The sequence below is a fragment of the Stenella coeruleoalba genome, assembly GCF_951394435.1.
Source record: "Stenella coeruleoalba genome assembly, chromosome: 8".
Taxonomy (NCBI): Eukaryota; Metazoa; Chordata; class Mammalia; order Artiodactyla; family Delphinidae; genus Stenella; species Stenella coeruleoalba.
This window is the reverse complement of record NC_137154.1, coordinates 99,509,194-99,521,374: the sequence shown is the minus strand read 5'-3', so window position 1 is coordinate 99,521,374 and position 12,181 is coordinate 99,509,194. Positions and strand designations below refer to the sequence as shown.

The 12,181-nt window shown below is 37.5% G+C and overlaps 1 protein-coding gene across 2 annotated transcripts in view; it reads right to left on the bottom strand.

Moving 5' to 3' along the window:
- Positions 1-12,165, bottom strand: part of CCDC15 (coiled-coil domain containing 15) — a 62,141-nt gene extending 49,976 nt beyond the window's left edge. For both annotated transcript variants that reach the window (XM_079928136.1, XM_079928137.1), the window contains exons 1-4: positions 11,938-12,165; positions 11,388-11,576; positions 5,861-6,010; positions 5,137-5,328 (exon numbers count right to left, since the gene is read on the bottom strand). In XM_079928136.1, the coding sequence (XP_079784262.1) occupies positions 5,137-5,328; positions 5,861-6,010; positions 11,388-11,567 (522 nt within the window). In that variant the 5' untranslated portion in view covers positions 11,568-11,576; positions 11,938-12,165. The remainder of the gene's footprint in view (positions 1-5,136; positions 5,329-5,860; positions 6,011-11,387; positions 11,577-11,937) is intronic.
- Between the last annotated feature and the right edge of the window lie 16 nt (positions 12,166-12,181).

Sequence of the window (12,181 nt, the reverse complement as noted above, 5' to 3'; positions counted from 1 at the left end):
CTTGATTTAAGTGCTGTTACTCAAATCGTTTTTTAATAATGTAGGCTTTATATTAAGTACGTACACAAAAATATTAGAACCTATAAGTCTGAATTTGGAAATTACTGAGCAGACACATTCCTTACCTTCTATCCGTCTTCTTAATAAAGAGTTATTTCTTCAACTGGTCCTTGCATGCCTGATCACTTTTATCACTCCTTGTAAGAAGACTCTCTATTCCTAGTCCCCCTAAAATCCTTTTTTCCTATTTACATGAGTCTCTTCTTCACCCATAACATTTGAAAACTATAGTTATTTAGTCTTTTCTCAAAAGTCTCTTCTTCCAGGAAGGCTTCCTAAGTTAATTTAGAGTACAAATTCAAACCTGTCAACAGACCAATTTGTTTCAGGTACTCTAGGTAACAATTGATAATAAATATTAATATTAAATATGTTAATTTTGTGTTCATTCCTTATCTCTACCTAGCAATTTCAGTAAGTATCTATTTTGACTTCTTTTTCAGAGAAGCACACAGCCTATTTTACATTTCACATATCTGCATAGAATGTTCCTTTAAGGAAAATACAGAAACGCACATCCCTATACTACTCAGTGAAATTATGGCAAAGCCAGGACCAGTTCTAACCCATCCAATGAAAGTTTAATGACATCATTTCTCCCTTAAAGGGAAATAATGACTGTGATTTACAGATATAAATTACAAATATTTTATGATATTTACTAATAGTGACCTAGAGATAAAAACACTCTCTTGCTAACAGCCCGGTTTCCTTACAGCATTATCACCTCTGTTTTGTCCTTGTTTCTAGAAGGTCTATACCTCTAGCCAGAGAAATCAGCTTGAAACATTACTCTTTATTCTACTAAGAGGAGGACTTCTAAATTTGGTTAGTGCAGAGTGGCTAAAGGGGTCAAGATAGAGTTAATCACAATGCAAAAACAGATAGTATATCTGCAGTTGAAGTATGAAAAAATACAAAGCCATGAACATGCTTATTTTTACTCCTTGCCAAGTGTGGTAGACATTATTGCCCTGCATAAAGTGACCAAGGATGCAAAATACTTGCTGTAACAGATTTAAAATAAGAGTACATAATCTTCATTTTCCATCAAGTCCAAACCCCTATTAGTTGCAGATTGATTTTAGTCTCTTAAGCAGGATATTTCAACTGCTCTAGCAGTTGGACTAAACATTACGTTCAGTTTTTCTGTCTTTATCAAAACCCTTCATCAAATCAACCCAAAGATCCTTTCAATGACCTGCTATGAGGACTGTAGTAGGCTGAATAATGGCCACCCAAAGATATCAGGTCTTAATCCCTGAAACGTTACTTTATAAGGAGAAAGGGCCTTTGCACGTGTGATTAAGTTGAGGATCTTGAGATGAGGAGATAATCCTGGATTATCCAGACGGGCACTAAATGCCATCACAAGTGTTTTTATAAGAGAGGTAGAGGAAGATCAGACATATGGAAGAAGTGATGTGAAGATGGAGGCAGAGATGGGTCTGATGTGGTCACAAGCAAAGGAATGCCAGGAGACACCAAAAGCTTCAAGAGTCAAGGAACAAATTCTCCCTAGAATCTGCGGACACCTGGATTTTGACTCAGTGAAACTGATTTTGGACTTCTGGCCTCCACAACTGTAAGAGAATAAGTTTGTCATTTTAAGCTACTAAGTTTGGGGTAATTTGTTACAGCAGCCACAGGAAACTAATACAAAGACCAAAGTTAATGTTAATAAGCACTAAACAAAACACAGAAGACAGGAGGATGGTAAAAATCAAATTATGTAAAATGAACAGGCAGAGAAGTACGTTCCTCTTATTGTAAGATAATGGTGATCACTACATATATTGGTGACTGTGTGTGTGTATATATATGCATTTGTATGTGTATATATATACATATACATTTACATATGTAAGTTTAAACACATATACATGTTGTGTTTGTAACTACTCAAAACATAAAATTTGACCAAAAGTCTTGTCTTTTCTTTTTCTTTTTGGGGGGCCGTGCCATGCAGCTTGCGTGATAGTCCCCCAACCAGGGATTGAACCCAGGGCCACGGTACCGAGTCCTAACCACTGGACTGCCAGGGAACTCCCCCAAAAGTCTTTTCTGTACTAGAAGCTTAGACACAATTTTCATTCCTTTGTAGCTGTTGTTATCAGCAAAGACTGGCACTGAATCGCTAACCAAGACTTAAAACTTCCCTGATGGAAATAAATTATTATATAATTACATAGAAAACCCAGCTATCAATAAGCAAAGGTAGTTCTGGCCAATAAAATTAAAATGTACTATATAAACAAATTTTGAGATTTAAATAAACAAATTTTGAGACTTAAATCTTAAAATCTAATGCAAACACTGATCATACATTAAAATGTAAAACTTCAAACAAATATGTAGGATGAAATTTGACAAATATAGATATCTACTGTGATACTGTTCCCCACTCATTGTTCATATTTTCTTCAGTTCTTTTTAATTTATTCAGACAATTAGGAATTTATATGGAACTATATAAATGAAACAATGTGGTAATAACATGTAGGTAATGGGAAAAGACTATAGATGAGATCTAACATTTATAGAATTTCACCTCTTGTACTGCCATGGAGGCCTAATACCTATGTATTTAAATGTATGTTAATGCCATAAAAATCTACCCAAAGTTGAATTCTATCCAAGTACAATATAGTTTATTTGCAAAAGATAACATATTGATTTTTCAGTGTGTTAGACTTTTCTACAGCCACAAAAATACCATACACATAAAAACTCACATGAGGCCCTTAGCATAGCCTATGAACCCCAATGTAGTACATCAATATACCTTTAAGTAGGAGTACCAAGCTAGAGGCTGGCCAGTAACCTAGACCTAATGCAAAAAGGCAGGATGGGCCAATAAAGATTCCTTACCTTACATAATGAACAAGGAAGTGTTCAGAGAAAAAGTCAGAGACAGGAGCTGGACCTAAAAGATCCTAAGCTGGAGAAAAGAGGCTAAAGGAGCCTCAGGTATGCCAAAGTTTTGGAGCTGTGATGATGAAAATACCAGTTAATAGTAGAAAAATAAGTAAAGAAGAGAGAACACATGTAGAGACAGGATGACCAACTCTCAGTTTGCCTGAAACTGTCCCAAAGGAGTTAGTGCTTGAACTCTGCCTCATTGTCTAGTTCTTGGCGACATCTAGTGGATAGAAACTGCAACAAAAACAGTAAGATTAAAAAAATTTGAGCATCTATTGTCATGGTGTTGAATGGGCAAAAGTTTACAGGCTTAAAGTAGTTTAAGTCACTGAACGTTCCTCAGTAGTGCATCTTCTTTTAAGAAAAAAACAGGGTTGGGAATTCCCTGGCTGTCCAGTGGTTAGGACTCCGCGCTTGTACGGCTGGGGGCACGGGTTCAATCCCTGGTTGGGGAACTAAGATCCCACATGCCACAAGGCACAGCCAAAAAAAAAAAAGAAAAGAAAAAAACAGTATAAAAACTTTTTAGATTTGGGGAACATTTAAGGCTTTTCATAACATGATTTTTTCCTACCCGTCTAACCTCATTTTCTGTTGCTTTACCCTGTACACTATCAATTAAAAAGGTTCCATCACTTATTAGCAAATATATTGGGTTGGCCAGAAAGTTTGTTTGGGTTTTTGTAAGCTGTTACAGAAAAACCTGAACGAACTTTCTGGCCAACCCAATACTAAGCTCATTACATATTCTAGACTTTTTACTATTCCTCCTATCTCAAAGTTCTTTTGAATTTACCAATTAAATTCAGCTTACCAATTCAAAATACACAGCTCAATTCCACCTCTTCCAGGAATTCTTCCCAAACTATTTCCTTGGAATTAAAAAAATTTTGAATTTCCACTGCACAAATTTATCAACAATGCAGCAAATATCTCCATATTATTATCTAATAGATTGGGGGTCTACCAACTTCGTTTCTCTACTTGGAAATATAAACCCATGAAAGGTCCTATTTCACACATTTAGTATCCTTACAATGGTTAACAAACACAGTATATTCAAATATCTGTGGACTGATGTGTCCTATTCATGTATCATACAAATGAAGTAAAGTCCTCACTACAATGGAATTTATAGCTACCAGTAGCATGAAAGCAAGGACTGTTATTCTGTCTCAGTCAATGTTCTATCCTTTGCAATTTCTGCGGTGCCTGGCTCAATAAATATTTGCTCAGTAAACTGTTCATAATCTTAAAAACGAAATGATTATAAAAATGATCACTACAAACCAAATAATGACAAGAAAAAGTCATAGTTTGGGCAGAGAGAAAAATCTTTTTAATAAGTATTTCAACATAACACGTGATTATAAAGCTTTCCCTATTTATACTAACAGCATAATCAGATTTGCTTCATACTTATGACGAAGTATGTCAGCAATCACACAACTTTTATTTTCACATAATCATAATTTTCCACATTTTTGTTCTCCTCTCACTAACCCTAGGATTACATTTTAAAATGATAAATGAAGGATTATTCCCACAGAAGAGTTGAAGAATATGATCAACTGGACAAAAGCCTGGGTACATTATGCAGGGTGGAGGGGGGTACTGATTAGATGGCATCAAGTGATTTGAGTGGATAAATCTACTCATGGTGGTTAATTTTTAAATATTCGTTATGTAAAGTGAGTCACTAAAAAGTTACATTAAAAAATTCTGAATATGTTAATTTAGAGTTTACTATATTATCACTTGACTTATAGATCAATTTATGGTGATAATCAGATTGAGGGACAGAAAAAAGAAACAAAAATAATCTTTTGTCCATATGCCACAAACTGAGAGTAACTTACCCATAACACAATTTCAGTATAATTGAAAAATCTACATTCTTTGACCTAAAGCTCTTTCTAATAAGTTTTGAACTCTAACACTTTGGCACCTTTCTTTAAATGATTCTTAAGTGTCTGACCAATAAATATAAATTTAAAATATATATAAAAATAAACATCATCCCACTATTCCCCACTTTACAAAGGTAAAAAAAAGAGGAGGTGGCAAAAAGCAAAGTTGAATGTGACACCTCCTCATCTCTACATCATAGCCTAAAAAAACCAGAGACATAAAATAAAATGAATATATACTTACAGCCTGGGCTTGTTGTTGGAATAGTTCATTCTGATTCTCTCTATCTTCTATTCCATCCTCAAGCTTCCGGGAAGGAGGTAACCTAGCACTTCCAATAGCAGCATTCAAATGGTTTGGAAAAACACTTGTTCTTTTAAGAGTTAAGTTTGCTGGATCTGAAGAGTGCATGGCTATAGAGCCTTCTTTTTCTGCCTACACAAAGGAAGAAAGAGTGAGCTTCCCCCAGTCAAGTGCAATCAAATAATGTCTACCAGCAGCCCAAAAGCTTTAAAACCGGGGTTGGGGGGAAGGAGGGGAAAACTTTAGCTGGTAAAGAAACTAACATTTACCAGGCACCTACTACGTGCTAATATTTTACATTATCTAATTCTCAAAACAACACTGGGAAACAAGTATCATATCCCCATTTCACACATAAAGAAACTATAGTCGAGAGAATTTAAGTAATTAGCCCAAGGTCACAAAGCTAGTAGGCAGCAAAGCCAGAATTCAAACCCCAACCCCAAACTCTGACATTGTTTATAACTATTTGGTGAAAGCAAAAGAGGGAATCAGAACAACACAGGAAACAGTTTCTCTATATACAATCTACTGCCCTCACTAGTAAATCAGATTTTGCGAAGCCTGGAATCAAAAGAAAGTGATTCTGTCATTGCCTAATAGCATTTCTCATTACAAACACATTTCCCATTCGATCTTTACTCAGGCTCACTTTTGAACTTACGGCTTCATAAGACCTCTGAAGTTGTTGCTTTTTTCTCAGCCTAATTTGCTGATTTACTCGGCGTTTGACTTGTCTCTGAAAACGCTTCAGAGCTTCTTGTTTCTTTCTTAGCTGTTCCCTTAGCTCTTCTTCAATCATATATGCTGAAGTCTTTAAAGATGAAAGACAGAAAATAAACTTACATGTCCCATTCGCTTTGCCCATTAGGACTCTGTTGTAAACACAAAGCAGTCAGAATACAGCCCTGAAAAAATAATTCAGTTCTACAACCCAAAATTCCCCGTACAGTAAAGAAATCACAGGAGTTCAGAGCTGATAATCTAGACGTAGCTAGTGAGTACCAAGAACTTAAACCAAATCACAAACTAAAAATTGGAATCTGTGAGCACTCAAATCAAATCTTAATTTTTCATTGTACTGAGAACTAAAAGTATCTTCATTAATTCTTAATGAACCAATTCAAACGTACATTATGTTACATTTTCTAAAATGAGTAAAATAGTCCAGATACACCAGATTGCTCGCCACTCACCCACTATGTCTTATTATAAAATGAGAGTTAGGCTTCATTTTTAACCTAGCATGCCCTTCTTGCCACTTCCGTCTAGAAAAGGCCTACTCAGTCAAGACCATCCAATACCCATCTAGTACCTCTCACTCTTATTAACGTTGAGTACAATACTTCTTAACTCCCCCGTTAGATTACGAATGCTTTGAGGGCAGGAAATGTATTTAATTCTCCTTTGTTTCCCCTATGGTATACAACACAGAGCCTTGAATACAAAGGTACTCAATATTTATATAATTGATTAATTCCAGAACATTCTAAACAATCTGGAACATTTTATCACATTTGAGTCCTTGATCATTGTTTGCCTCCTGTAAGTGCTTTGAATAACAAACTGATTATAATAACAGCAGTTACCATTATTAAAGATCTATTATGAGATAAACACTTTAACTACCTTGTATCAATGAATCCTCAAAACTACCTCCAATACTAGGTATTCTTACCTCTTATGTTAAAAATGAGGAAATGGGGCTCAGAAGGATTAATCTGTAGTAGTAGTCCAAGATCCTACAGCTGGCAAGTAGCAGAGCTAGAAGTTTCTCTGACTCCAACACTTATGCCCTGTACTGTACTGCTTTTCTCTTGACTATGTCTCTCATCCATAAGGAATCTTCATATTAAATAAAATCATCATACCTCCTATCTATCCCTTCTCCTAATGCAGTGATTCCAAATTCTAATTCTGAGGGGTGCCCCAAATTATTTCACAGACAGTCATTAAATTCTCAAAATCAAATGAATTGAAGTTCCAATTAAAATTAAAATTCCCAAGAAATCTATCCCATAAACTATTCTACAAGAGTATGTACCATAGGAGTAGAGTGGACAAGACAGATATCAATGAATAATTAAGTAAAATAATTCCAAAGTAGATATATATGTAGTAAAGCCTGAACAAGTGACTCAAGTTAAGTCAAGACCCAGACAAATTTAAGCCATTCTGCCTTTCTTTTACTCCCATTGTCTCTGTCTGCCCTCTTTTACTCGCACCTTGAGATTATCAAACGTCTTATTGAAGTGCATGACTGGTTCCAAATTGTGGATCTCAAGAGTAAACCAAAGATAAGATTGTACCATAGAAACATATTTTAGAAACATATTTTTCTTAGCAACACTATTGTGTAAGACAACCAGAACCTGAAAACACTTGTTCCATGGGACGTTAAGAGGTTCCCAGAATCATATAAACTTGAGAAATACTGGGTTAAACAAAAATAAATAGTCGGCCCTCTGTATCCACAGGTTCCTCATCCTCAGATTCAACCAACCATGGACGAAAAGAAAATTTTCCAGAAAGTTCCAAAAAAGCAAAACTTAAATATGCCAAGCACAGGCAACTATTTACATAGCATCTACATTGTATTAGGTATTGTAAGTAATCTAGAGGTGATTTAAAATATACAGGAGGATGTACACAGGTTATATGCAAATACTATGCTATTTTATACAACTGCTTGAGCATCTGTGAATTTTGGTGTCTGCAGGTGGGGGAAGTGGGGGAAGAGGGGGGTCCTGGAACCAATCCCCTCTAGATACTGAGGGACAACTGTACTGTTTCAATTGTACTACCAATTCTTCATAGCCTTTTTGCACCCTATAGACTATCCAAGGGGCAATATAGAATGAAGTGTTTCTCAGGACAGTCAAAGAATACATTCGGATAATTTACATATGGTGGAACTAATAGTTAGATTACATAGTCCTTAGTCTCCAAATATGATCTCCCCTTCTGCCCCCAATTAATCAAGCCTCCCAGTATATATGCTCTTGTGTAGTCATCTCCCATACTGAATGTAGTCTGACTGTATACTCAATAGACTGAGGCACAAGTGTTGGCTCCATGACTTCCCAGGCAAGGTCATAAAGCAACCTCCACCTAGGGAAGCCCATACCAGCCAAGCAGAGAGACCATGTGGAAAGAGGAAGATGTCCAGCCAGCCCTCAGCCATTCTACTCAGCCTAGCCCAAGTGCCAGATATATGAGTAAGAAAGCCATGTAGGATATTACAGCCCAGCAGATGCCAGATAAAGAAGAACCAAGAAATCCAGCCACCAGCCAGAATCCAGTCAAGTTGTCCCAGACATCATCAGCTACTGGGGTCACCCCAACTGAGGGCTCAGACACTGTGGAGCAGACAAGCCATCCCCACTGTGTCCTGCGCAAATTCCTGACACAAAATATTGTTTGCTTTATGCCATTAAGTTTTAGAGTGGTTTCTTACGCAACAGTAGATAATCAGATAAATTATAAAACAATGCAATAGCTATATATGCTGATAGGAAAGCAGTACCCTTGGATGATAATTTAATTAAGGGGCAGTCTCAAACTATGGCGTTTATAGGAATTCTGATGGCTCCTTGAAACTTAAGGACAAAAATGATTAGGCATTTCCCTTTAGCACAGACATGAACTTAGGGTAACCAAGCTTTAGAAGTTCTGAGCTGACAAGACCTACGTCTGTTAATAAGAGTGAATTCCCCAGGCTGTATATGCTAAAGTGATAAAGAGTTCTATTAGATGCTTGATCAAATTGCCTTTGACTGGTAATGATCAGAATTTTTTAAATGAAGGAAAGGAGACATGTTTACACATGCTCCAAGACTTTAATATTTTGAGTTGATATATGGGAATATGTGATGATTCTTTTTAACACAGAAAATCTTGGTCGTTTTTAGATATTTTTATGCTATTGATATTATAAAGATATCATAATATGGGCAATTAAAAACAGGTGTCAATAATTTAAATACCAAAATACCTTTGTACCAAATCTTACTGATTCTTCTGGGATGTTTCTTACATTTATCCCTTTTCATTTCCATTTCAATCCCCTTTTCAAGGCTTTCCCTCTACATTACTTACCATTAAAATCTTGGTGCTATATACTTCATGCCTAAATTGTTACTATTACAACCCAATTTGTCCCTCAGGAGCCAATCGCTCCTTCATTTTTTTTTTTTTTTTTAACATCTTTATTGGGGTATAATTGCTTTACAATGGTGTGTTAGTTTCTGCTTTATAACAAAGTGAATAAGTTATACATATACATATGTTCCCATATCTCTTCCCTCTTGCGTCTCCCTGCTCCTTCACCTTTAAAAATGTTAAAGCAGGACTTCCCTGGTTGCTCAGTGCTTAAGAACCCGCCTGCAAATGCAGAGGACACGGGATTGAGCCCTGGTCAGGGAAGATCCCACATGCCACGGGGCAATTAAGCCCGTGCGCTACAACTACTGAGCCTGCACTCTAGAGCCCGCAAGCCACAACTACTGAGCCCGCGTGCTACAACTACTGAAGCCCGTGTGCCTAGAGCCTGTGCTCCACAACAAGAAAAGCCACCGCAATGAGAAGCCTGCTCGCCACAACTAGAGAAAGCCACACGCGGCAACGAAGACCCAACGCAGCCAAAAATAATAAGTAAAATAAATAAATAAATAGTTTTAAAAAATAGAACTTAAAAAAATGTTAAAGCAATTTATCTAATCAAAACACTATTTGATCATGAAATTAATCTGTAAATATTAAACAATGAATGAAGTCAATCCCGTCTCCAAAATTTCCTGTGGTTCCTAACCACTCCTATTTTCCACAATCCTATCAACCACCATGCCCCTACTAGGCCTTCCACTGCAATCAATCTAACCTACCCTTAAATCCTAAATATATCTTGCTTACTTCCTACTCTCTCCATTCTCCTTAATTGGAGAATCATCCTCTTTCTTTCTGATTATCCAAATTCTTCATTAAACTTTCCTGGGTCACATCAATTCAAAACCAAATCTTTCTTCGTTAAGTGCTATAATAGTCTTAGCACTTAATCATATACTACTCAGACTCAAAATCCTTTCTGGAAATAGCATAGTAATAAATGAATGCTTATGTATATACATCCTTACAGACATAAATAAAATGAATGAATACATGCCATTGCACTGCTATTTAACATTTACTTGAAACATGTCTCATTTCTTCTCTGAGATGAAGGACCACTATGAGAACCTACCTCATACTTTTCAACTCATGTTCAGCACCTTGTCTATACATTCTGAAGATCTTCAAACATTCTGTGCATTCCATAAATATCTACATGCTCCATCAGGAAAAGTAGATATGTAAACAACTTACTATAAATATAATGTGGTATTTATAATAATAAATGAACCACAATAATATATGAACAAATAGCTAAGGAGCACAGTTTGGTGAAAGACAATCAAAAATCTTCTTACCAAAAAGGAAAAAAAAAATCTTACAAAATTGTCCTCCTGTGTTACTAGCTACGTAAGAGAGTTGTCTGACAGGCATGTATGTCAATTTGCAAAAGTTTCCCTTCATCTGAAATGCTCTTGCCTTTCATCTGTACTTACAGCACTTCCATTCTTTAAGGATTAACACAAACTATATTACCTCATTTACTCATTCAACAACTATATCCTGAAGACTTGCCATATGCCAGTACAGGAATGAACAAAACATCAAGATCCCTGTCCTCATGGAATTTACAGTTAAACTTTCTCGGAATCCCAATCAGAATTAATCTCTTTCTCCTTTATTCTCCCACTGCATCTGAACCTGACTGAATCTCCATTACAAAATTTACCATAAACTTTAAGCAATCAATGTTACATTAACTGTGGTCGTCATCCCTACTACATTGTAGAGTGTTTGGAAGACAGTGCCTATGTCTTGTGCATAGAAAGCAATCAAGGGTTTGCAAAGCAAACTGAAATATATATAGGTAATAAATATTTGATTATGCCGACTAAAGCTGCAGCAAGTTTCGGCAGATACATATTTGTTCTATAATCCTAATGCAAGAACATATCTATTTATGACAGAATAGAAACGGCATCCCCAGACTGTTCATCTTATCTGAGCACCAGGGATTTGAGAAGGCTAAGAAAAAGAAAGATGGAGGAAGAACCCCACCATACTTGCATCAAACTGACACTCACAGATGCCGGGACTGCTGAACTATCTGGCGGGGCAGGCTCCACCCATGCCCCAACGGGTACTATAGCCTGGTTCCTCTCAGCCAGCACTGCCAACACGTCCTTGCTCTTCAGGGGGTTTAAAGCCAGGGGCAACTTTGTGGTATTTCGAAGCTTCTTGATGGGGGCCATACTTCCTGGCATCTATGACTCCTGGTTAGGAGAGAGGAAAAGCTTAAAATCTTCAAACGACCGCCTTAAAAGCTCAACCCCCTAACACGCGTATGCCACAGGCTTCTGAAAAGGAGAGAAGCCCTGGAGGAGGCAGTAGCCTGACAAGGATACTGGCGAAGAAGGAAGGAAAAAGGAAAAAAGGGAAAAGAAGGGGTAGGAAATAAAGGAAGGAAATGTTTAAAGATCGCTCTCGGAAAGGAACAGGGACAAGAAGGGGGAGAAACAAGAATCTGAATGAGAGAACGAAGATTGTGCCAGTGGCGGCAAAGCGATGCAGGAAAGGGAGGAAAGAGCGTAGCAGCCGGAGGGCAAGGGGGCTGGGAGGGTGTGGGGTGGGAACCTGGGTCTGAGGCAAAGAGTCCGAATAATCGGTGTCCGGTTATGGGGGGAAGCGCTGAACGCCGGGGAGTCCCGGACCAAAGAAAAGCCTGTTTCTCAAGCCTCAGGGTCCCACTCCTGCTGAGACTGCACCGGCCTAGTATCGATCGCGGTTCGCCACGGATTCAAGCTACCACTGACACCAAAGGACCCGCCTTCGGTAAACCGCCGCTTTGGAGGGGGCTGCCCCGCCCCGCCCCTCGGCG